Source organism: Plecotus auritus (assembly GCF_963455305.1).
Source record: "Plecotus auritus genome assembly, chromosome: 1".
NCBI lineage: Eukaryota > Metazoa > Chordata > Mammalia > Chiroptera > Vespertilionidae > Plecotus > Plecotus auritus.
The window spans coordinates 20,603,262-20,629,311 of record NC_137770.1 but is presented as its reverse complement, the minus strand read 5'-3'; the positions used below and the strand labels follow the sequence as shown (position 1 = coordinate 20,629,311).

Here is a 26,050-nt window from a genome sequence, read left to right as displayed (position 1 = left end):
CAGTGGTTGAGCATCCACTGATGAACCAGGAGATCATGGTTCAATTTCTGGTCAGGGCACATGCCTGGATTGCAGGCTCAATCCCCAGTGTGGGGTGTGCAGTAGGCAGCCGATCAATGATTCTCTCATCATTGATGTTTTTTTCTCTCTCTCCCTCTCCCTTCCTCTCTGAAATCAATTAAAATAAAAAGATGTTTTTGTTTTAAAAAGGTAATTTGCCCAACTGTGTTTTCTGTGTAGGTGACTAGCAAAACACTAGGTCTGGAAATATATAGTAGTATATTCCCCAAGTCCCTAAAGACTACCTTTAATCAGTTTCCCCAAAACAGTAGAGGAAAAACAAATTTGATGAAATCAAAGTGGCAGGTTTTTAAATATTAATAATAATTTGCTTGTTGAATCTAAAGACAGCATGAAAGGGATTTTCCCAGCCCTTGGTTAAAAAAAAAAAAAAAAAGTCCAGGTGAAAGCATGAAGGCAATCAAAATTAAGCAAATGGGGATACAAGGTCCAACAAGCAATACACATGTGATGCTAATAGGTGAGGCAGGTGCAGGAATGGGTAAGGAAGGTGCAGGAATGACCTTCACCTTGCTAACTCTTCAATTCACCTTTATGTTTCTATGAGGAATCTCATCTGCCTTTAGTACGAGGGGAAGGGAAATGCTGTGGAACCCTCACTTGACACCGCTCACTGGGGGACCCCACTATATTTCAAAGAGCATGAAAAACTACTCCTAGAGTCAGAGAGCCCTATTACTACTATATGTAGAAGGGATCTTAGTTATCAAGCTCAAATCCAATGTACGAGAACCTTTTGAAGCATCTGGGATAGATCATTATTTTAACTTTTGCCTGAGCATTTGCAGCAACAGGAAATTTTGCTATTGAGCCCATTCCTCTTTGAAACAACTCTTATTAGGAAACTTTCTTATATTGAAGCAAACATCTGTCATGTATCAAGTTTCCCTTTGTTCCTATTTTTGCCCTTTGAAGCTACATAGAATAAGTCTAAGTCCTCTCCTATTTTATAGCTCAGCAGAAATTTCAATGCACCTATTATATCATTTCCTCCTTTTCTGCACTTCCTTTCCAGCTATACCTTCTGTTCTTCAGGGATCTATTCCCCTGTTCCTTATATAATCAGACCCTTCACAATTCTGACCACCTGTCTCTGGACACAATCAATGTATTAAATAGTCTCTCTCAAAATATAGTACCCAGAATTGAACCCAACCCTCCATCCAGATGTGGTCTTACCAGTGCAGCTTGCAGGGCTCCCTGGACTTCTAGTACCACAGGTTGAATGAAATAGTTTTATGAATAGCCACAATATACTCCTGATTCAAAGCTGAACTCCTATTTCCATAAGAAAACATTTCTACATGAACTGCTGTGAAACCATGACTTTCCAACACCCTCCCATCAACACACACACACACTCACACTATACACACACATCCACAAATACACAACACATATACCATGCTGTTCTTAGAGGGTTGCACTTAAGAAAACTCAAAATATAGTTTCTCATTAATGCTTCAATTTCATCTTTTTAATTTCAGTCTTATGCTCAGGTATTTAAAAAAAAACTATAATGATTCCTATATCCTAGTGTCAGTACATAGTTAGAATTCAGTTACTATTCATTGAATAAGTTAATCCTGAATCTGCTGATCAACAGACTAGATATATGTCTATTCTGTATCATCTACAAATCTGATCAATGTGCTCTCTGTCCCCCTCTTCCATTCTTCATGGAGATACAGAAAGGCAGATAGAGGCTGCCTTTGAATTGTTGAGCAGGTATCCCCTTTGGGATGGCTGATGTAGCTTCTTGTGTGGTAAGAAAACACCAACATACAAATAAGAAGCAGAGGTGCAGAAAGTGAGCCAGAACAGATGAAGGTAAAGAAGATTGAGTGTCCCAGACTCTTAAAATCAATGTTAAAAAAGTATGGCTTTCCCATCATCTCTACCCTAGAGTCTTCTGCCTTTAGGATCTATCACAATACTGTGCTTGTCAAACTCTGAATTTCTGGGGAAAGCTCATACAAGCTTAGTTTTAAAACAGCTTTGAAATGATCTCTTCAGCATCCATTTCCTGAAAAGTCTGAGTTACAGAGACACGTGCTCCTTATTGGCTATGAGGTATAAAAAGAGCTCCCAAATGCCCGAGGTATAACACATATATCCACTTGTTTCAGAAATCAGAAATGGCCTATATTTTTCAATGTGAATTTGGGAATTCACTGAGATTGAAGCTGTCTCCTGAATTGAATATAACCTTACAGTGAATGTCCCTTTTCCCCAGAATGAAGAAAAATAAGCTCAATTTTGCTTTCCTTTCAACAGCCAACCTTTGTAGAATGTGGGGCTAATCACAGAATAAAAAAGCATCTCATTGTGCCTTTTTCCCATCCTGTGACCAAAACCTTAGAGAGATGGAAAAAGTGTTTCATTCAAAACAGTCTAGAATCTCGAAACGTCTGTTGCATAGTGTTCATATACAAAGAATGGAGACACCTACGAAAGGACTAGGAAACCTACAGAGGAAATTTGTTTTGTGCCTTTTCTGAACCTTTTCTAGAGGGAGTGACAGAGATGGGTTCTTAATTAACTTCTCAAGACCTTGTTTTCCAGAAATTCATGTAAGAACACCAGAAGGAAATCATGCCAACACTGATGCGGAGGTTCTTTTCCTGACTCTCCTAGTCACAACAAATCACACCCAAGTGCTGTGAGATAAGCAGAGGCAGAGGCGGCTTAATGAGTGAGCTCCCACGTCAGGTGAACCAGCTGCTTCAGGCAGTCAGAGCCTCTCCACAGCAGCCGCCTCGGATCTCCTGTTCACATATAGGCAACTACAGACAGGAAGGTCCGATGCACTGCTCCCAGCATGGAGTAGTCATGTAGGTATTGACTTGAACTTCAGCTATTCAGGAAGATGTCCTATTAGGACTCTCAGGTCACGGCCTCTCAATGGGGCTTCATCACTGGACCCCACACTCCTTGGGGTTTTCCACTTCATCTCCTTCAAAGTCCGGCTTCAAACTCTTTTTTTGCTCAATCTCCACCTGCCAGGAATAAAAGTTGGAGAGAAATATCAGAAGAGAAAACATCCCAAGAAATAAATAAATCAAGAGAGAATACCTCACTGGGTTTAGATTCCTTGAGACTCCTCGTGATTTTGTCATGTTTTGGGGTTCACTGGCGCCACTTGCCCTGTGTCTATGATGATTCTCTCTTTGCACAGACTCTTCGCTTGGTCTGGGATTCCCTCTCCCTCACTGTCCACCTAGAAGATTCTTCTTCTTTGTCTTGCACAGCTGCTCAAAGGTCATCTCTTCTGTGAAGCTCTTCTTGATTCTTTAGGTAGAGTGAGGAACTCCCTGGCGCATATTCCCACTGTACCTTCTACACTGCACCATGGGGTCCATAGTACAAGGGCTGGCCCTAGTCACTGCTGCATCCCAGTAATGTAGATATATAGCAGGCAAGCACAGGGGTTGATAAATGAATGGCTTTTTTCACAATTGGCTGTTTACACTCTCCATTACTTTATCTCTTTAAAAAAGTTTCCAAGCTGATAAGTATTGCAGTGTTTTCAGTTCTACCCATATTGTCTGCAAAACACTGTAGCTATAATTATCAAGGAATCTGAAAATAATCTTGCCTTGAAAGCGACACACTTCAACTGGAGCCTTGGGTAAGCCAGGCAGGGGATCCTTCGAGCTAGGAAGTTACATAATTAAAGCTGCTTTCCTCAACACCAAAGTGGACATTTATGACGAGCGGAAAAAGTCAAGACAGAACAGTTGACTAGGGCAGCAATTTGCTGCAAGAATTTTTAAAACATGCAGTACCTGACTATTTAGTCGGGGACTGACCTCGTTTCCCTTAGACTGTCAAGTAAAAAAATGACAACAGCCAACACAAAAATAGCTGCCTGGTGTGAATGAATCAAAATTATATCTATTTTTTTGTCAGATCTGCAAAAAATATATTTTTTGGTGCACCACAGAATTTTAGTAATTAGTTTGTGTGCCATGAGATGACAAAGATTGAAAATCGCATGTCTGAGGAAAGTGCTGTTTTTTTCTGGCCACAAGATGGAGTATGTGTTCTTTTTGGTAGACCACACAACTAAGGAGGCAATTAGAAACCAATAAATCACCATATAAATCTAAGGATATTATTATGAATAGAAAATTATTAAGCCACTTTGCAAAATCTTTTCAAAAGCCCCCATTTCCCATCCCTTGCATTAATATCCTCCCATTGAATCTCTAACTCCCCCAGATATAGTCACCATTCGTGTCTGCACACCCCAGCTTGGTGTCTGTCCTTCCACAGCCTGATCCTGTTACTACTCTAGAAGCTGGTTGGGCTTTTGAGTTCTGTCCTGTGACAGCCCAGTGACCAGGTCATGAATGTTCTAACTTCACTCAGACCCATGTCATCAACTCCTGTAGCTGCAATGTATCCTTTTGGTTAGCACTTTCCTGACACTCCTCTTGACTTCCAAATTCACTACTCTGCAACATAAATTATATTTTGAATGGGTAATAATAATCCCTTTATCCCATTCTTCTTTTTTATGTTGTTGTTTATGATGACATTATGTTCTCCTCTTTCATCAGCTTCTTTATTTTTTTTCCCAACCTTCCTCTTGCCCACTTGCTCCTTTACATCAGAGCAGACTCGCCCATGGCTATGTACCATGGTGAGCCGCCTCCAAGGTGGTAAGAGAACACTGCACCCAGCGCAGGCACTGCTAAAAGGATGAGGGGGGGAAGGGAGAGGGGGAACATCAGCCAGATGCCTCCCAGGCTACCTGGTAGCTGTAGTGTGCGGAATAATTGACCCACTTCCTGACGTCAGTCTTGTCTTCCACAGAGATGGATCTTACAGCAGCTTTGGAGGCTGAAGTGGTGGGCATGCTGAACTCGACATTCACGTGATTGGCAAATCTGGAAGGCACTTCCCGGTCCGAGCCAAGTTCAAGGTGGCAGAAGAAACAGTGTGGGTGACCAGAAGCTATGAAACAAAGATAAAGAATTTACAGATCAGGTTCTTTGGGGAGGAAGTGGAAGAAGAACCACCTCAGTAACAAAGGAGGCCTGGGGCCCTGGCCAGGGTGGCTCAGCTGGTTGGAGCATAGTCCTGTACACTGGAAGGTCGCATTCCTGGTTAGGGCACATACCCAGGTTGCAGGTTTGATCCCCAGTTGGGGTGTGTAAGGGATCGATGTTTCTATCTCACATCAATGATTGTTTCTCTCTCCCCCTTTCTCTCTCTCTAAAATCAACTGAAAAACAACAACAACATATCCTCAGGTGAGGATTTAAACACAAACACAAAACAACAAAGGAAGCCTGGAAGTCTTTCGGAGGGGCCAGCCGTGAGCAGAGGATTTGCCTCTGCAGAAATTGCTCCGACCTCTGATGCAACACTATCTGATGACAGTAGCCTGGTATCCTAGCAATGGAACCACGGCTGAGAAGCAGAGGTCATTCGACCTGCTCACGTCAGGGTGACATGTGAGCACAGCACAAATACCAAGAAATGGGGGCTGTAGATTGGCAGAGAGGAATAAAAGGGGTCGGCACTTAGCACCTAATAAAACATCAGTGACAGCCACCTGGAGCAAAATCAATTTTCTTTGAAAGATAAATTGAACTTTCTTAATAGCATTTCATATTTTTAAAAAATGTTTGTGGCATGCTTTTGTGGGTGAAAGACATATGTAAATGGCAGCACCTTTGTAAGCACATTTATATTAGGGAAGTGCAGCAAACACTGGAGAGCACACAGACTAACAGTCAGCAAGCATCCCTGAATTTGATGTCCAGCTCTCCTGCTAAGCAGCAGAGATCCCGCACCTGAGTCCTTTATTCTATCCAGGCCTCAATTCTTCATCTGTAAAGTAGGGCAGCTGGGTAGGTAGGCGTGGGGCAGTGGGGGAAAGTGGTGGTTGGAAAGGGTGGACTGGACAATGCTAGGCATAGACCCTTCCTGTTCTTTGATTCTGTACATCTATGGCTCATTCTACTGTACTTGGATAGCAAACTCAAGGTTGGATTTTCATGGAGAATTATTACTAGGTATTTGAGGGGAAAGGGTTAGAGCTTATTTCTGTGACTGTCACTCATGAAGCTCTGTGGTCGTCATCATTCATCAGGTGCAGCAGGACAATTGTTCAGTGCTCTGTGCCAGGTTCTGTGCTAAATGCTTTTCGTTCTGCAGATTCTCTCACAGTCTCTTCGTAACAGAATCTGGAGGTCATAATATTATATTCTACTAGAGGCCTGGTGCACAAAATTTGTGCACGGGCGGGGGGGGGAGGGGATCCCCTTAGCCCAGCCTGCACCCTCTCCAATCTGGGACCCCTCGGGGAACATCCCTCTCACAATCCGGAACCATTGGCTCCTAACTGCTCACCTGCCTGCCTGCCTGATCGCCCCTAACTGCCCCCACTGCTGGCCTGCTCACCCCAAACTGCCTCCCCCCGCCAGCCTGGTCACCCCCAACTGCCCCCCCGCAAGCCTGGTCGCCCCACGCAGCATGCTGTTTGGTCATTTGGTTGTCCCTCACCCCCCTGCCGACCTGGTTGCCCCACGCATCCTGCTATTCAGTCATCCATCTGGTCATTTAGGTCATGATGGCCCCTGGCTTTTTATATATTAGGATTGCAAAGAAGCAGAGCTGAGACCTGACTAAGCCCAGCCGTCTGACCCCAAATTGTTTAAACCACTTTGTCTGAGTCATAACCTTTTGTTTCCAAATCTCAAGACCAGGTCTGCAGGGTGACAAGGTCTACGGGGTGACAATGTCTGCAGGGGAAGTCAGCTATAAGAACCCCCACACAGCAACTGGCTTTGGAGAAACAATGTTACAGCCCTTAGTTATCTGAGTTTTCCCAAATAAACAATTCCAAGTTCCTTTATTGGTCTGGGAGGGACTTTTTAATCTCAGTAAGTGAGGTCCTACACACACCCTCTCTCCAAGGAAAACATTACAGAGTGAAGTATTTGTTTTGCTCTGTTTCACAAATGTGAGATGTTTCACTGGTTCTTTCTAAAGAGTAAAACTTTAGGAAATTAATTGAAAAATTTGCACTGGTTTTAGGAAAGGAATTTAAGATACATGTAATAGTAAAAATTATATTATTTAAAAAGACATTAATTTTTTTTAAAAAAAAATAGTGTGCCACAGATGTAATTATATAGCTATCATCTATTGAGCATTTATTACAGGCCAGAGACTGTGCTAAACACTTAAAAGCATTTTCTAACTTCATTCTTTTTAAAAAAATATATATTTTATTGATATTTTACAGAGAGGAAGGGAGAGGGATAGAGAGCTAGAAACATTGATGAGAGAGAAACATCGATCAGCTGCCTCCTGCACACCTCCCACTGGGGATGTGCTGCAACCAAGGTACGTGCCCTTGACCAGAATCGAACCTGGGACCCTTCAGTCCGCAGGCCGACGCTCTATCCACTGAGCCAAACTGGTTTCAGCTCTAATTTCATTCTTAACGGGTTAGGTATTAATAACCCTATTTTATAGATGAGGAAAATGAGATTTCTCTGAGAGGGTTAAGTAAATTGCCTGAGGTCACAGAGTCATTAAGTTGTAGTACTGGGAATAAAACAGATCAGACTCTAAATTATGATTAAACTTCTCTCAATGTACTGCTATAGATTTAAATCACTTCAAAGTATATAGAGGAGTTTCTAATTTCATTCAATAGCAACCTGAAGAACAGTTTTACATAATGACTCTTATTTACACATTTTGAATATCAAGAAATCATTACTTTCCACAAAACTGACCCTCCTCTGTCACCCCACCAAAGTGTATTCACAGCTGACTCTATGAGAACAACATTCTTTCTTGATTCCCAGCATCAACTAATGGATGTGTAGGGCTGGTGGACAGATAGGGAAGTGCAATTTTGAAAGCTAGTGTAGTCTAATTTATGAGCTAATGAGCCCATGCATCATGTCTTCTTCCTGGATGGATTTGAGAACATTTAACATTACAATTCAGATTTCTATTTGCCATAAAAGGGCAATCAATCATATTGGGTTTGTTTTCTCTTCACTTGGTCTAATGAGAACTGGAATTCCAGCAGAGAAAGCTACCTGGGCAGGTCAGAATGTTTTGTTTCCTGGTGGAGAATCTGGGAAAGCAGCAGGACTGGTGCTTTGTCCCGGTGCCTTCTAGGATTAAGAAAAATTCTTGGGAATAGAGTGGGAGGGGTCCTGTAGAATGCAGAGAGATGGGGCTGGGCTGGCACCCAGTGGTAGCTTGTTAAGTCTTTTGATGGCTGGGATTGGGACACACCTGCTGTGGCTGAGGCGTGGGCTGCCAGCAAAGTCAGAGGTGCTGCCCAGCTGGCCCATGCTGCCTGTGGTCTGCCTGCCCTGCCTGCTGGGGCTGGGGATGCAGGGCCACTGCAGGTGGGAATGGGTGTGCAGAGATTTAGGCTTCCTTCACTGTAAATGGAGGGTGAGGATTATGGAAAATAATCTATAAAAGGCACCTTCCCAAGGCTGTCTGAAGACCAGGATAGAAGAACTCCAAAAAAGGGACAACTACTAATAGATCATCAATTCTCTGGTTTCTTGGCATGGGATGGGGAGGACAGGGGCTGGGTGTAGCGAGTACCAGCAACGGTGAGAACCTGCAGTCTCACTGGAGTTCAGATCCTGTACACCTCCAGTTTCCAGAAAAGGGTGCTATCCATTTCCTAAACTGATCCAGAAGTGGCCAGCAGTATTACAGAGTCCCTTTTTGGGGGTTTCACTTCTAAATCTATATAACCATGACAGCAAAAGCAGTAACTGGGTGGGGGGAGGAGGAAATTTCAGTGAGAAACATTCCCAAATATCCCTATGTTTTCCTGTATTTCAAAAATCTTTCACAAATAAGGTTTCAGTTATCTGGAAATACATATGTAATATGTAAGCTGTATTTACTTGGCCTTGAGCCTACTGAACACCACCCACTGGGAAGCATTAGGAAAGTGTTTGCTGAAGATCCATTTTTCCCCCTGTCCTGGATCCATTCCTCTTTCTTCTGGTGACAATCCCCCATGCCCTCCCCTCTTGGGAAATAATCTTCCCCAGCACTGTGTCATCTTGGTGGGTATATGTGTGTTCACATTGGAAAAACTGCAAATCTCTGTCCCCATAGTGGAAATTATTTCAAGTTTGGGTCTATTTGGTGTCATTTACGTAGAGGCAGCTTCAGTGTTGGGAAAAGAGCCCAGATGTGGCTTTTTTTTTTTTTTTAATATATTTTATTGATTTTTTACAGAGAGGAAGGGAGAGGGATAGAGAGTTAGAAACATCGATGGGAGAGAAACATCGATCAGCTGCCTCCTGCACAACCCCTACTGGGGATGTGCCCGCAACCAAGGTACGTGCCCTTGACCGGAATCGTGCCCTTGACCGGAATCGAACCCGAGACCCTTCAGTCCGCAGGCCGACGCTCTATCCACTGAGCCAAACCGGTTTCGGCCCAGATGTGGCTTTGTGACTTTAGACGAGTCATGTCACCTCCTGGCCCTTAATCTTCTCCTATGTAGAATGATGAGTTTGAGTAAGTAGTCCCCAACATCCCTTCCACCTTGAAAAACCCAGTAGTCCCAAAATAAAATTATCTGAGTCCATGCCTAGTAGTGCATTCAAGAGCTAAAAATCCCAATAAACATACACCTGAAGCCTTGCTTTTCCCCATGTCAAGTGTCTAGCAGGTTAAACAGTAACTTTCTCCCTGTCTCCTCAGATCTCTTCCCAAGGCCTCTGTGGCAGAGAATTCAGGCTTTCTCCTTTCCTCCACTAATTCAGAGGAGCCTGTGGCTGAGGTAGAAACCACAGTACTCTCGCCAGAATACAGGGATCTTTCAGGGGGGATGAATTAACAAGCACAAAGAGGAAGACTTTATCTTAAAAGTTCTGTCAGTTTAGAAATAGAGGTTGGCAATTCCAGCCCCAGACACAGAGGTCCAATTGTCTCCCCGGTCTGCCCTGCTACGCCCAGCGTCTGACACAGCCTGCACGGCTCGGGATGCCTGGAGAGTTGACCAGATCCCATTGCTTCTTGCCACCCCATCATATTATATTTAGAGTATGATAACAGCCTCTCCACACAGAACAGGAAATGAGGACACAGAACACTGTTAGGATTTCATGGTGAGAATGGAAAGAAAATCTGCACAAGAGAAAGACATTCCAATCAAGAGTTCCCCCAAACCTCATTCTTTTTGCTCGGCTAGGATACCCACTTTTGTGATCAGATGAGCCAAGTTTATTATAAACAAGAAGAGAAGTGGTTTAAAGGATCATGGGTGCACTGCCTGCCACTGGGGTCACCCAGACTTACTCTCATAAATAAGGCTATAGAGCTGGCTTGATTGCTCCCTAGTTTTGTGGTTTCACTGAATCTCACTGGAATGATGAGGAAAGTCATTGCCTCCAGGGCTCATGCAAGCACAAAACCATCCCTGATAGGTGTGAGCAGGCCCGCTAGGGCTGGTAGGCTTTATCTCTTTGATTAAATCACATATTCCTTCCTTTACTTTCTGTCTGGTAGAATTTCAGCCTTTTTTGGACTGTTATATCCTGGCTGGATCTTCCGTCTGATCAGAGGCCATTTCTCCTCTTCCCTTTTCCCAGATCCCAACTCTGAGCTCAAGATGTTATGATTGACAGGCCTTTCACGGGATGACTGGGATAAAAATATACTCCTCACCTGTACTGCACATATGATGAGCCGTAATGAACCAGCCCTTTTATCTACACCAGGGCATAGTTTAAAAGGTATCTCTTCAGAACCCAGAAGCCTTCTAGGATCTGGCAATGGATAGCTTCCAGCAGCATAATGTTTTAATGAGTCAGAAAGTAATATAAATTCATAGCTGCCCTGGAAAGCCACTTAGCAGCTCAGTGGAGAATAATACAGAGCTTTATGGAAGACGTGTCATAATTCAGGAAGTGAAATGATGGAATGAAGTGTTTGTTACTTTACTCAAATATTTTTGCTTTTCTTGTCCCACTCCCCATTCATCCCCATCCCCATCATACACCAAAACTCAGCACTTCACAGGGAAATAGGATGTGGAACTCTGATCCTGCTGTCTGGCAACTGGGCAGTGGTTTTCACAGATGAGAACCCTCCACTTACCTGAGTTCTTGTCAGGCAGCCGGTTTATCCTCCACACGATGGAGTTGAAGGCATGTTCGTACTTGGCAGTCCCCAGAGTCACTCTCATGACAGGCTCCGAGCCAGACACACTAGTGGAACCAAAGCTGGCCCCCCGGTTGACCTTGGCTTTCAGAGACTTTTCCCCCAGGACGCTTTCCCTGCGGAAGTTTTTCACCCACTCACTGGGCACAGGGTACCGAACCATCACGTTCTCACAGGGAACCTGAGTGAGGGGGTCACAGTTAGAGGAGAAGCCAGTGGACATCCTCAGCCAGCTCTGCACCTCCACCTCCGCCCCGTTGATGCTCGCAGCCGTCCGGAGCGTGAAAGGCAAGGTCTTCTCGGCAAACACTGTCCTGAACCGCATCAGCTCGAAGCGGCACGCGTCCAAAGGGTTGAACAGAATAACCCGGGAGCTGTTGAACACATCCTCGTCCACACACCCATGGAAACGGCACTCATGGAGTTTGATCCACTTGGTGGTGGTGGTCGGCATGATGTCTTGCCGGGAAACGACTTCGTTCCCTTTGACCAGGATGTCGTTGAGGCCCAAGCGGCACTCTGCCAGCCCTGAGAGGAAACTCAGGATGTGGATCCGTGTCAAGAGGTGGTGCTGGAGAATCTGGTGGTCCCCTTTGCTCACGAGGGCAGAGAATTCATCTCTGACATCCACGGTAATCTCCTCTTCCAGGTAGTTCAAGCCGACTGTGCTCAAGTCCATGGACAACACAGGCAGGTCCATGAGATGGTCCTGAACTGCACGGATGAAGCTCAGGAAGTCATCGTAATTGGTGGTGCCCAGCTTAATCACTTGTTCCCTCTCGGCTGTGTGGGCGACAGCAGGTTTGGGCTGGTATTTCTTCTTTTCCTTGTAGGTGACGCGGTCTATACGCAGGCTGTGGATCCTGCCATTTTCATCATAGTTTTGGAGCCGGGGTTCTGAAATCTCATGGCAGATCTCCAGCTTGAACTCTCGGAATGGTTTCTCTAGGCCCTGCTCATAATACAGCTGCAGGTAACCAGTAGCTGTCAGTCTGATGTAGATGGGTCCCCAGTGTCTGGAGGACATGATGTTTTTCTTCTCAGGGATCCTTAGCATCATTGGCCACCCATCCCTGGGCTGGGAAGGTGCTGAACCAGGCGGGTGGTCAAGTTCGAGCCAGGCTACTGGATCATCATCAGGCAGTGTCGCACTGCCTAAGTGATCGGGATCGTCAATTTGGAGTTGTTTGAGTTTTTCAACAGCATCAGAGTGTGACTGGTTTTTACTTGAATCATCAAAACTGATAGCATCCTGGTAGATGACAATGAGAGAATCCCTCTGGCTTTTGCCTGTAGTACTAGATGTGGAATTGGTTTGGGAGCGCCTCTCCTGCTCCTCAAAAAAAGCACTGAAAGGGTTGATTGGGGAGGGTTGTACATCCTGGAGAGTCTCATTCAGGAAAGGGTTGGTGGCCCTCCAAGGTGGAGCCTCGGCTATGGGAGGCGGATGGTTTAAGGAGGAAACGTCCAGCTTCTGAATTTTGGAGAAGTTCATCAATGTGCTCTTGGGACGTTCCCTCTTCTTAAATGAGCCGGTTGAGTAATAAGGTACATCTGGGGTCACAGATGCAATAGATGGCGTGTTTGACTTCAGAGGAGAGGTGACAGGTGGCAAAGGGCAGCTGACTTCATTGTCATCAAAAGTGACCCAGCTGGGGAAACGAGCAGATGTCACCGGAGTGGCAGCGTGCCCATTCATGACAGGACTGCTGGCCTGCCAGCGGATGGCCTCCATGTCTACCTCTTCATCTTCCTGGAGTGAGGAAGAGTTGTCTAAAAGGAAAAAGAAAACACATGAGGGCTGCTATCCAGGGCCCCTAGAAGTATGGGAAACTGAGGTATGAGAATGAGGGATGATTAGAATTTTATCTGGAATTCAATAAATTCCAAAACAACTCATTACCTGTCTCAAGTGCTTAGTCTAGGCAAAGATCTCATAATTTTGTAATAAGCACGTAAGAGGGGCCTTATGTCCAATACAGTAAGAATACAAATGAGTCTACTGATACAGAAGCACTGGTAGGACCAAGTTCCCTTGCAATTGAACTCTTATACAATCTCACTTTTATATGAGTTTCTAGGATAGATGTTTTCTTTGTTCTAAAGTTTGTATTCTTTTTTTAAAATAAATTTTTATTGATTTCAGAGAGGGAGGGAGAAGAGAGAGATAGACAGAATCATTGATCGGCTGCCTCCTGCACGCCCCCTACTGGGGATTGAACCCGCAAGCCAGGCACGTGCCCTTGACTGGAATTGAACCTGGGACCCCTCAGTCTGCAGACTGACGCTCAATCCATTGAGCCAAGCCAGCTAGGGCAAAAGTTTGTATTCTTAATTTTTAAACGTTGAAAACCATCTCCCACATAAAATGGTATAAAGCTGATCTCATTGAATAAAACAAGTTATCTGCTCTAAGTGATAATATGATTGCAAATAATATAATTGGAGGGATTTCTGCCCAAATGTGATCAATAAACATTAAAGACAAAATGTTAATATCTTTAATATGAAAAAAGTTCACACAAGTGAATAAGAAAAATACAAAAAGTCCAACAGAAATATAGGCAAAGGACATACACAGACGACTCAGGAAAGAGAAACTAAAAATGTCTAATAAGCATGTAAAAAATGTCCAATGTCACTAGTAATAATAAAAATGCAAATTCAAATTTAAAAAACCAGTGAAGATTAAAGTTTTTAGTATTCAGTGAGGGGGATATGATATGAGCAGTAAACAGACCTTTAGTGAGACTAAGATGCTACAAACCCTGTGGAAGTGGATTAGCACTTTGACGGGCCTTACAAATGTTCATAAGCAATGCCTTAAGGAAGAGGTCCTCAAACTTTTTAAACAGGGGGCCAGTTCACTGTCCCTCAGACCGTTGGAGGGCCGGACTATAGTTTAAAAAAAAACTATGAACAAATTCCTATGCGCACTGAGGGCCCGGGACGAGTCGGCTGCTAAGCAGGACAGGCAGCGGCACCTGGCGGGCCGGATAAATGTCCTCGGTGGGCCGCATGTGGCCCGCGGGCCGTAGTTTGAGGATGACTGCCTTAAGGAGAGAAACCCAAACTGCGAAACACATTTTGGATGAATGTTAAGAAATTGAGGCACACAATGGAATAATACCATTAAAATGTTTACAAGTATGTAGTCACATGAGCAAACGCTTATGATATAATCTCTTCTTTTTTCTCTAAAATACTTTTCTATCTTAGGGTTTTATTTTAAGAAAGGGGAAAAAAAAGTGTTTGCAAATAAAGCTCTACCCTAGCAGGTCATTCAAGGGAGATATAGGACTTGAGTTTCCATGCAGGAACGATCCAAACCTTCAAAGTAGCATATACCCCTTGTCTGCTGTGGGAAGGGAGGGGGAAATGAAGTCTTTAGCAAGGAGGAGCGGATTCGGATGAAGGAATGACACAGAAAACAAATCTGTGTATTTGGCATATCGTAGATACTCAGTTAAGGTTTGATAATTGAATGAATGAGAACAGAAACTCTGCTTTGGAGCAGTTCTATTCTCTCTGTCCTCTAGAGCAGGGATGGGGAATGTCCAGCCCACTGGCCATATAAGGCCCGCGAAATCATTTGGTCTGGTCCTGCCAAGGCTTTAGGGGTAAGTTAATTAAATGTGTGACCAAATAGAAAAGGCAATTTTTTTTTAAAGTGTATTTTATTGATTTTTTACAGAGAGGAAGAGAGTTAGAAACATCGATGAGAGAGAAACATCGATCAGCTGCCTCCTGCACACTCCCTACTGGGTATGTGTCCGCAACCAAGGTACATGCCCTTGACTGGAATCGAACCTAGGACCCTTGAGTCTGCAGGCTGACGCTCTATCCACTGAGCCAAACCAGTTAGGGCGAAAAAGGCAAATTTTTAAGTTAATAATTTTGTATGGCTTGAGAATCCTACATAATAAAAAAGTAATATGCAAATCGACCAAATGGCGGAACAACCCATCACTATGATGAGCATTGACCACCAGGGGGCAGACGCTCAATGCAGGAGCTGCTCCCTGGTGGTCAATGCGCTTCCACAGAGGGAGCACTGCTCAGCCAGAAGCCAGCTCATGGCTGGCCAGCCCAGCGGGGGTGGCAGGAGCCTCTCCCACCTCCGCGGTAGCACTAAGGATGTCCGACTGACTGCTTAGGCCCACTCCCGAGCAGTCAGTCGGACATCCTTAGCACTACCTCACTAAGCCAGCAGGTGGACATCCCCCAAGGGCTCCTGGGCTGCAAGAGGGATGTCTGACTGCCAGCTTAGGCCTGATGCCCCAGGAAGTGGGCCTAAGCTGACAGGTGGACATCCCCTGAGGGGTCCTGGACTGTGAGAGGGCGCAGGCAAGGCTGAGGAACCCCCCGAGTGCACAAATTTTCATGCACCGGGCCTCTAGTATGTTATAAATATCCAAATGGCCCTTAGCAGAAGAAAGGTTCCCCACCCCTGCTCTAGAGAAATGTGTACATGGGTCTCTGCCACTATTCCACCCAGTGTTTCTACTGCCAGGAATTGGGAATCCGAGAGAAATGAATACTCAAATGCTCCAGTCAAATAGTTGAGTTTTCTAAATGTTTCACTCAACTTTCATGAATAACATATCCAACCATAACAAATCAGAAATGCCATCCACAATCGCAAATGTAATTACACGTGGATGGGAAGGCTGGCTTGCCATCCATCTTTCCAAGGATATTTATTCAAACAAATAGCAATTTCCTCTACTGAAAATGTCAGTTTGAAAATGTAGGCTACGTACATGAGCATGCATAGGTACATATCCACATTCACCCTAGAAATATACAGATCAAAAAGCATTTTCTGTATGTACAGCACCACAAAAGGGTTTCAAAGCATTTTAAAATTAAAGACACTATCCATCAAATTAATCATTAGCCCACTTTTATAAATGCCTATGTGATTTATTTTCTGGAAAATAAAGGGAAAGGCGTCAGGAAACAACCCAGGTTTTAGAATTTATATTTTAAGTGTTACTACTACTAAGGGAACAATGTGGCCCTGAGTAAAATATAATCACTTCCTTGGAGCTATAACTGATCCTCCCTACAGAGCTGGGGAGGGAGTGAACCTCGAAACCCATCAATTTCTAATGAATCGGCTCTATGGAGTCTCTGTAATGCTGAGTTCCCACCCACCCTGTCTGGTACTGACCCACCCTTGTATCAGGGACATCCTTGGAGCTCATCACCACTCCCTGATTTAAAACAAGCTATAGTCTTTTTCCTTTGGAGGCTGGCTTTCTGCCTAAACTGCCAAAGGATTCCCGTCTGTTGGGAATCTTGTCCCCAAAATAGTATTTCTGATCTTCCTTTCCCAAGCCAAAAAAGAAGGGGGAAAAAAGGCCTTTGTTTCCAGTGAAGATCATTTTCTTACAATAAATTTCTTTCATTCATTTTTTAAAATATGTTTTTATTGATTTTAGAGAAAGGCGGGGTGGTGGGGAGAGAAAGAGAGAAAGAAACATCGACATGAAAGAGAAACTTCAATGGGTTGCTTCCCATAGGCGCCCCAACTGGGGATCGAACCCACAACCTACTGTGGCTGATACTGGAAACAATGGTAGAGGAGGTGAGCAAATTTCTCCAGTAAGAAATTAGCAAAAACTAATTATTTTAAGAACTAAATTAACTATCGCCTACAATTCTATTTTATTGACTCGTTAAAATAAAACCAAAACCAAAAATCCACCATTATTTTAATTACTATCTCTTCCACTTGCTATTTCCAAATTGCTCTTCTGATGAACTGGGCTGCTGCCAAGCAAAAGCCACAGATGAATGTTAGGTTCTTTTTTTACACCACAGGGGGAGTTTGCAGGACCTAAGAGCTTTCTGGTTAGCGTCTTAACTGATGCAAACCAAAGAGAAATGGTGGATTCTTTTCATGTTAGACCACAGTCTATTTTCAGTTCGCAGAAGATTAAATGAAATGATTACAATGGTAATCAAAGCCACCAAACTGAAGAAAATGTAAAAACTATGGGGAGAAAAAAATAACCATTTCTATGAGATTTTAAATATAGCAGACACTCTGCCATCTTTTTCCCCTAATTGGGTAGCATAATTTGTTAATGCAATGGCAAATGCAAAAACCTTATTGAGAGCTGTTCACTGGAATTCATTAGCAGTGGCAAGAAGAAATATTCTTAGATTATCACAGTTTTCTCAACATGAGAGAGTAGTCACTATTATACGGAGCATATAGTTAAAACTGTATAACTAGCCTCAGACGCACAGTGGGCACTTAAATATTTTGTGTCATATGTAAAGTGAAGAGAGGAACACAAATCACAGAATTGGAGGGCTTGAAGAGATTTTAGAAACAGAAATTGATCTGTTCATTTTGCTGAGAAGACTGGGCCTCAGTGAGTTTAAGGAAACTGCCCAAGGTGAGATTAAAAAGCAAGTCCTACATTTAATCATTAACTATTTTCTTAATGCTTGTTTGTTAAGCTAAAATCCAGTTAATTTTTTCCCATTACCTTTTAGATTGGCAAGAGTTATCTTGATACAACTTTTTAGGAGTGTTCTTCAGCGAGGAAAAGAACTCAGTTAAACAAGGATTCACATCCACTTATACAGAGCAGCTTTTGGGCATAGGGTCAGGAATGTCATGCCCTGACATATGAATGTGTGTGGGTGAGAGAAAGGAGTCATCTAACCTTATCAAGGCAGCATCTAACCTGGGTAAAATAAACTGGAGCTTAGTTATCATCACAAACACACTGGTAAAAAAAAAAAAAAAAAAAAAAAAAAAAGAAGAAGAACCAGAGGGTCAGAGTCTATTCATCTGTCCTAGCATTGTCATGGAGAGAGGATGCTTTGATGCTGATAAACTTACATGGTCAGAAATACCCCCAAGTAGATACATGCAAAAAAATGAAACTAGATCACCAACTTACACCATACACAAAAATAAACTCAAAATGGGTACAGGACTTAAATATAAGACGGGAAACCATAAAAATACTAGAGGAATCCACAGGCAGCAAAATCTCAGACATATGCCAAAAGAACTTTTTCACTGATACTGCCCCTAGGGCAATGGAAGCCAAACAGAAAATAAACAAATGGGACTACATCAAAATAAAAAGCTTTTGCACAGCAAAAGAAACCATCAACAAAACAACAAGAAACCCCACTGTATGGGAGAACATATTTGCAAATGGTATCACTGATAAAGGTTTAATTTCCAACATCTACAGGCAGCTTATACAACTTAATAAAAGGAAGATAAAGGATCCAATAAAAAAATGGGCAACGGACCTAAATAGAATCTTTTCGAAAGAAGACAGAAGGAAGGCCAAGAGACACATGAAAACATGCTCAAAGTCACTAATTATCCGAGAGATGCAAATCAAAACAACAATGCGATACCATCTCACACCTGTCAGAATGGCTATCATCAACAAATCAACAAACGACAAGTGTTGGCGAGGATGCGGAGAAAAAGGAACCCTCGTGCACTGCTGGTGGGAATGCAGACTGGTGCAGCCACTGTGGAGAACAGTATGGAGTTTCCTCAAAAAACTGAAAATGGAACTCCCATTTGACCCAGTAATCCCACTCCTAGGAATATATCCTAAGAAACCAGAAACACCAATCAGGAAGGATATATGCACCCCTATGTTCATAGCAGCAAAATTTACAATAGCTAAGATTTGGAAACAGCCTAGGTGCCCATCAGCAGATGACTGGATCAGAAAACTATGGTACATCTACACAATGGAATACTATGCTGCCGTAAAAAAGAAGGAATTACTACCATTTGTAGGCACTTGGATGGAATTAGAGAACATTATGCTAAGTGAAATAAGCCAGTCAATGAAAGAAAAATACCACATGATCCCACTCATTTGGGGATAATGAAAAACATTATAAACTGATGAACAAAAAAATAGTTACAGAGGCAGTAAAGCATCAAACAGACTGTCAAATTACAGTGGTAAGGTTAGGGAGAGGTGGGGGAAATAAGAGATCAACTGAAGGACTTATATGCATGTATATAAGAGTAAGCAACGGATACAAAACATTGGGGGGTGAGGGCATGTATGGGAGTGGGGTGGGGGTGGTGGGCAATGGTAAGATATGTACACATATAATACCTTAATAAAAATTTGAAAAAAAAAAAAAAAAAAAAAAAAAAGAATGTCTGAGGGCTCCAGGGCTGCCAGAGGGATATCAGCCCCAGGGAGCAGGCCTAAGCTGGCAGGTGGACATATACATAGCATCCCCCATTATCTACATCCTTTCCTGGGATGTTTTTATATTAATCTGCAGACATTCTTTATATTTTAGGAAAATTCTAATTATGATAAAACTGAAAATTTTTTCTAGGTGATGGTATTTTTTGAAATTGCTTTTGGTGGTTTTGCCATTTATTTTTGGAATAATTTAATTGTCATATTTTTCTATTATGTTTTCTGAGTTTTCTGTTATTCTTAGGAAAGCCTTTCCTCCTCTAAGATTATTAAATTGCCCCCATGTTTCTTCAAGTAAAAAAAAAAAAAAAAAAAAAAAAAAAAGAAATACCCCCAAGTGAAGAAGCCAATTCACCGAACTAGAACTACCACTTACCACTACTTGACAGAATCCCTATCAAGAACATTTGACACTACATTCTGGTTTGTATTTGCTAGGAGGACCTCCAAAACAGTACTCAGCACCTTCTTCAAATGACTGGTCCAGTTTGCTAATCGCCCCCCGCTAATCAAGATGGGCTGGGGATGAACCAATATTTTCATTTCTCTCTCTCTCTCTCTCTCTCTCTCTCTCTCTCTCTCTCTCTCTCTCTCTCTCTCTCTCTCTCCGTTCAGAAAAGCAAGCACTAGACTTTAAGTTTGATGATTGGCCCAGGAACATCCCCAATATGTTGTGTGTTCCTGATCAATCTGTTCTCTCTGGTTCTAAGCGTCTGCCTCTGATTTACCATTGCCCACTTCCCCATGCCTTCACCAATACTCAAACCTTGGGTCCCTGCTTTTGGCTTCTTCCTCGAACAACTACACTTCCACTCAACTGCCTTACTGGTTCCCTGGCTTACTTTGTCTTTCTGATATCAGCTCTTCATGCTGTATTAGATGAAGGCTCTGTTCTCCAGCTCACCAGGGCAGAGATCCCACTATAACGTCTCACTGCTGTCTAATGGGGCTAACCACAGCTTCCCAACAGAGGTCATAGGCAGGGTCAGGGCCAGACTGCAATATCTACAGTAAATTGAAAAGTCAGCATTCCATTTAATAAATTAACCTCTTAACATTTTATATAACAGGGTGTATCAAAGACTTAATTAATAATGAGGCCAGCTGAGAACCTAAGCTGTGTTTTATGGATTTGTTATTGCCATAGCCAAAGTCCCCTGCATTTCCCTCCTAACCTCACCCATTTCTGAGCCCAAAGAGGACGGAACAAAGAGGACTTTTTAGAATCTGGGCATGATGGGATGGCCTGTGAAGTTCTGCTTGATGAACTATCAAATTCTTCTGTGACAAGAAGTAGAAAGGGCTCTCTTGGTTTAAGAACTTAGGAGTAGCATCCAGAAGTTACTGTAAGGAGAACATATAGTAGTAGCAAGGGGATTAAGGGGTCTCCGTCCTGACTCTGATTCGGGCATAATTTTTATGTGCCAGGACTGGGGACCAGGAAAAGGACTGCCTGGAGGAACACTGGGCAAGGTCTCAGAAACAGTGGCAGGCCTCCAGTGCCCATGCTCTTACTGTGACCAGGACAGGTGACTCATCAGGGCTGCCTGTCCCACTGCCACAGGTAAAAGTCTCACTTGTGTGTAACTCTACATCAGTGGTTCCCAACCTTTTTTTGGTCACGTCCCACCTAAGCATCTCTGAAATCCTGATGCCCCCCATGACATATAATTCTTATTATTTAAAAAGTGAACTCCTGTTCATGTGGAGGAAGCCTAAAAGGCCATTAACTTTGTCTAAAGAAGCTTCCAAAGAACATGGCACCCATGAAAGAGAAAAATAAAAGAACAAAAGGACAGTTGAAGTACTCTGGAAGAAATCACTAAGAAATTTTTAAAAAAATAATATGAAGTGATATGAAAAAATAGCAAATAACATTTTAAAACATATAATAGAGAACTGAAATGCATAAATATGTCACAATATATATTTATATACTGTATATCAGTCCCCTAGAACCATAAGACATGCAAAAAATTCACTGTTAATAACTCATTCTCGAATTGCCCTCCCCCCTTAAAAATCAAATTGCCCTCCTGTGGGGCATGTGCCCCACATTGGGAATCACTGCTCTATATCCTTACTCACTATTCACCTGGTCACCATACACCCCAGCAACAATCCAGGATGCTTGTAAGATCCAAGGAACCCCTGCACTCCTAAGGGGGGATAGTCAAGATCCTGGACTTTAGTGAAGGATGACAGTGAATAAGTGCACTCCAAAGTAGGATAAGAAGGGGCAAAACTGGCTGTTACATTTGGTCAGAGATCTCAATTGCTAAGAGCTTCATCACTCTTGGGCAAGCAGGCAAAAATCAGGTTTCAGGCTTTGCCAAAGGTTCCTCAAATCCTAACTTTCAAGGAAGGTAAAGATACCCCACTACATTTACCATCTCTCTCGTTTTCTTTCAAAGTTATTTATTTGAGAGAGAGAGTGGAAGGGAGGGAAGGAGGGATAGATGGGGGTGGAGGAGAGATTGAGAGAGAGAGAGAGAGAGAAAACGACTTTTTATTTTTCACTTACTAGTACTTATGCATTCATTGGTTGATTCTTGTATGTGCCCTGACCGGGGATCAAACCCACAACCTTGGTATATTGGGATGATGCTCAAACCAACCGAGCTACCTGGCCAGGGTCTTTGCCATCTCTTAACTGCAATACTTAGAGACAAGAAAAGGACCAAATTTACTAAGGATTAGGGAGCACCAAAGAATAACAGCTTGGTTATCATCCTGGTCATGGAATAAGAGAAAACAGTGATGCCTCAGAGAGGATGTCAAAGAGACCAAATGAAATCAACCTAAAGGTTTGAGTCTCACCAATGACTCTGTCATCTCTGTCTCTGCTCCCTTCAATACATGTGCCTACTTTTAACTGGTACTAATGTCCCACCAATTAGCATATGCCCCTGCAGAACTGGGACTCCTCCTCCTTATAGACACCTGTAAGTATGATTTCCAATGCATGGCTCATCCACCTGCACCATGGCATGGACCATGACCACTTATTCTGGGGGAGAAGCTTGCGAGTCTTATTAGTCTCATCTGCTTGGCAGTGTCTTACCCTCATGGGCTTATATACGTTAAGCACACCAAGCAATGCCTTCTTTCCCTTCACAGTCCTGAAACAGTTATATAGTAGAGCCATCCTACTGTAGATCAGACACAAAGTCTGATCATTTTGAACCTTAGCAATGGGAACTGCTAACTCTTTAAAGCTGATTCTGCAAATTTGGTCAGGGGGCAGAGAAATGGAACTGGGGGCTCTCACACATACCCTTGTGTACATGTGTACTGGGGATGAGGATGGGGCAGGCATTCTAACTGTGTCTGTATGAAGCCTGTTTATCTTGCATTTGTTAACTATGCGAGGCTATATATAGCTTCCAGGAGAAACTCAAAAGATCTGTTGGGGGCAGGGTACACAATCAGTTGAGCTAAGAGTATCCATAGAAATGTTAGGGGCAGAAATAGAATAGCAGGGACTAGCTATAATTGTCCTATATAATAAAGAGGTAAATATGTAAATTGAACCTCATGCCCTCATGTCACAAGATGGCCGCCCCACATCGTCACAAGATGGACACACCCAACGTCATCACAAAATGGCTGCCCCACATCGTCACAAAATGGCCACCCCCACATCATAACAAGATGGCTGCCCCCACATTATCACAAGATGATTGGCAGGGGAGGGCAGTTGGGGGTGATCGTGCCAGCAGGGGAGCAGTTAGGTGTCAATCATGCTGACAAGGAAGCGGTTAGGGGGCTATCAGGCAGAAGTGGTTAGGGGCAATCAGGCAGGCAGGCAGGCGAGTTGTTAGGAGCCAGCAGTCCTGTATTGTGAGAGAGATGTCCGACTGCCAGTTTAGGGATAGGGCCTAAACTGGCAGTCAAACATCCCCTGAAAGGTCCCAGGTTGGAGAGGGTGCAGGCTGGGCTGAGGGAACCCCCCCCCCCCCAATGCACGAATTTCGTGCTCCGGGCCTCTAGTCCTATATAATAAAAAGCTAATATGCAAATCAACCGAACAGCAGAATGACTGGTCACTATGATGTGCACTGATCACCAGGGGGCAGGCACTAAATGCAGGAGCTGCCCCCTGGTGGTCAGTGCCCTCCCACAGGGGGAGCGCTGCTCAGCCAGAAGCCAGGCTCATGGCCTGGGAACACAACAGCAGTGGTGGGAGGGCGCAGGCTGGGCTGAGGGACCCCCCCCCCCCCCAGTGCATGAATGTCATGCACTGGGCCTCTAGTAAGAAATATTAATCATGTTCTGTGAACCATGATTGTTCTGTTCTGATTAGAGAAAGCACATTCTAACCTGGCTGGAAGCCAACATTAGAATGCAGTCCATCGTCCTTTCCTGAGAACTGCCTATCATTATGGAAAGATTAACAACCTTGCTGCTGAAACAATCTATTCCCCGGAGGTGCTTGCCCTTTACCTACCCTCTACAACCCCACCCCAGCCTCTATGGCCTGTAATCGGTAACTATTATACCTTGCCTACTTTCCTATGCCTGTAGTTCTAACTTTCCATGTAATCTTTGTCTTTCTACCCAATATAAGCAGCTGGTTTATGAGGGGGAGGGGGACACAGCAGATTTTTGTGGGTGACCTGCTGCTCTCCCATACTGCCGGCATTATTGGAATAAACACTCATATGTGATTCAATCCTGTCTCTGCTTAATTGGCTCAAGTAGTGAAATTGGTTGTCTAGTTTTAGAAAGGTAAGGGCAATTCCTGCAAGCTAAAAAGGATCTCTTCGAATGATTCCCTTTCACCTATATTATCCCAAATCCATTGCTCTTTATGTGGACTTTCCAGCAAAGTCAACGACAAAATAACCAAACAGCCCCAGCTCGCAGTAAGCCACTTCTTCCCAATTGAATTAGGAGTTGGTAATTTGATTTCATTTCAGTACTTGTCCAGCTCCCCGTTAGTTACCAAGATCAAAGGAGACATTCTTACAGACTAATGGTAGGTGCAATTTATAAACGATAATCACATCAAGCTAAAATAATCTCTTAGGAAAACGAATTTCTAGCACAACAATAAATTTATTCTAGCAGGCAGAGCTCTATCTGTACTCCCAAATCTCTCAAATTTTTCAGAAACCTCATAAAATAGGGAATCTACAGGCAAACAGAGTAGAAAGCTATTTGCAGATGATTCATATACTCAGTACTTTCCCTGACTTGCTAGAGCATCCACAGTGTCCAACCTATATACACTAGTGTCTCCTGGGTGGACACAAATCCCAGGAGGGAAAGGCTAGCCTAAAAGTGGTTTGTACTAATGCTGGATTGAGTTCCTGTCCCCAGGCTGGTCTCCACCGCCTGTTTTGTGCCACCACAGGCAGCAGAAAGTAAAGCTTGGGCTCTGGAGTCAGGCTGACCTGGCCCTGCCATTAGAAAACTGTGAGATCTTACACGTTACTTAACCCTCGCTAAACCTTAGTATTTCTCAGTTCTTAAGGTGAATAATAACAGTACCCACATCATAGGGTTGTTGTGAGGATAAATGAGACCATTAATGGACATTGAATTTAACTGGTCTACTGCTTAATATCCCTAAAATTAGAATTTTCATAGGGCCACATTCAAAACAGGCAGTATGAAGACAGGAAGAAGCACCAGTAGATGTTGGTTGGCAGTACCTGGTTTGAGCATTGTGTATACTGCATGAACATGTTAATTTCAGTCATATGAGCAATGTCTGGCCGCCTCAGTGGAGCTGTGCAGGATATGTGAAAAGTAATAAGAAAGTGTGTCACTGGATAAAGGTTGGCCAATGCTGATGATTTGTTTCATTAAGTAAATTTGACTCCTGTTGACCCTTAAAGTCAGGGGTTTCATTAGACAGATATAAGGGGATCAGAACTTCTATTTTCAAATCTAAAGTTTCTTGCCCGGCTGTGACACACTGAAAGGTTGACAAAGATGCTGTCTTCCAGTCTTTAAAAACAGTCACCTCTGTGTCCTACATTGAAGGCATTTCCTAGGGGTCACACTGAGTGTCCTCTGCAGCTGGACACACAGCTCATTTTAATGTGTGGTTACTTGTGGCCTCTTCTTCCTTGCATATATGAGAGAAGTCAAGCAAAGACATAAAGGTGGAATCGTCTGCCACCTCTAAGCAAGAACCTCAGTTACATTATAGGGCAGGCTGCACATTAAACACAGAGGTTTGCTTCCTCAACGACTTTTCAAGAGCATGCACTGTATAGCATAGGAATTCCATCCTATCTTCAAGAGCAGACTGTGGCAAATACACTCGTCAGCATGAATTTGATAAAAGTTGTTAGCCAATGAAGAATAAATAGTCCCAAAAATATTTCGAGAGGAAGAATGTAATTACCCTGTCTAAAAGCTTAAGATTTCTGGTTATGATGAAAAGGGGTAAAGGGTGTGTACGAGAAATAACCACACAATCTTCAGAATCAGGGCAAAATTCAGCTGGGAAAAACTATCTTTAAAGTATTTGATTTGGGATGGGATTCTCTAAGCCCACAGAGCCCTTGGTGACTTTTGGAGTGTGTCTGGAATACTCTGGTGAC

At 43.3% G+C, this 26,050-nt stretch overlaps 1 protein-coding gene across 1 annotated transcript in view; it reads right to left on the bottom strand.

Annotated features, from left to right (window-relative positions):
- Window positions 1-2,868: 2,868 nt before the first annotated feature.
- STON2 (stonin 2) overlaps window positions 2,869-26,050 on the bottom strand; it is a 144,604-nt gene continuing 121,422 nt past the window's right edge. Inside the window, exons 6-8 of the mRNA XM_080665585.1 lie at window positions 11,203-13,038; window positions 4,841-5,043; window positions 2,869-3,080 (exon numbers count right to left, since the gene is read on the bottom strand). Coding sequence (XP_080521711.1) covers window positions 2,997-3,080; window positions 4,841-5,043; window positions 11,203-13,038 — 2,123 coding nt within the window. The 3' untranslated portion in view covers window positions 2,869-2,996. The remainder of the gene's footprint in view (window positions 3,081-4,840; window positions 5,044-11,202; window positions 13,039-26,050) is intronic.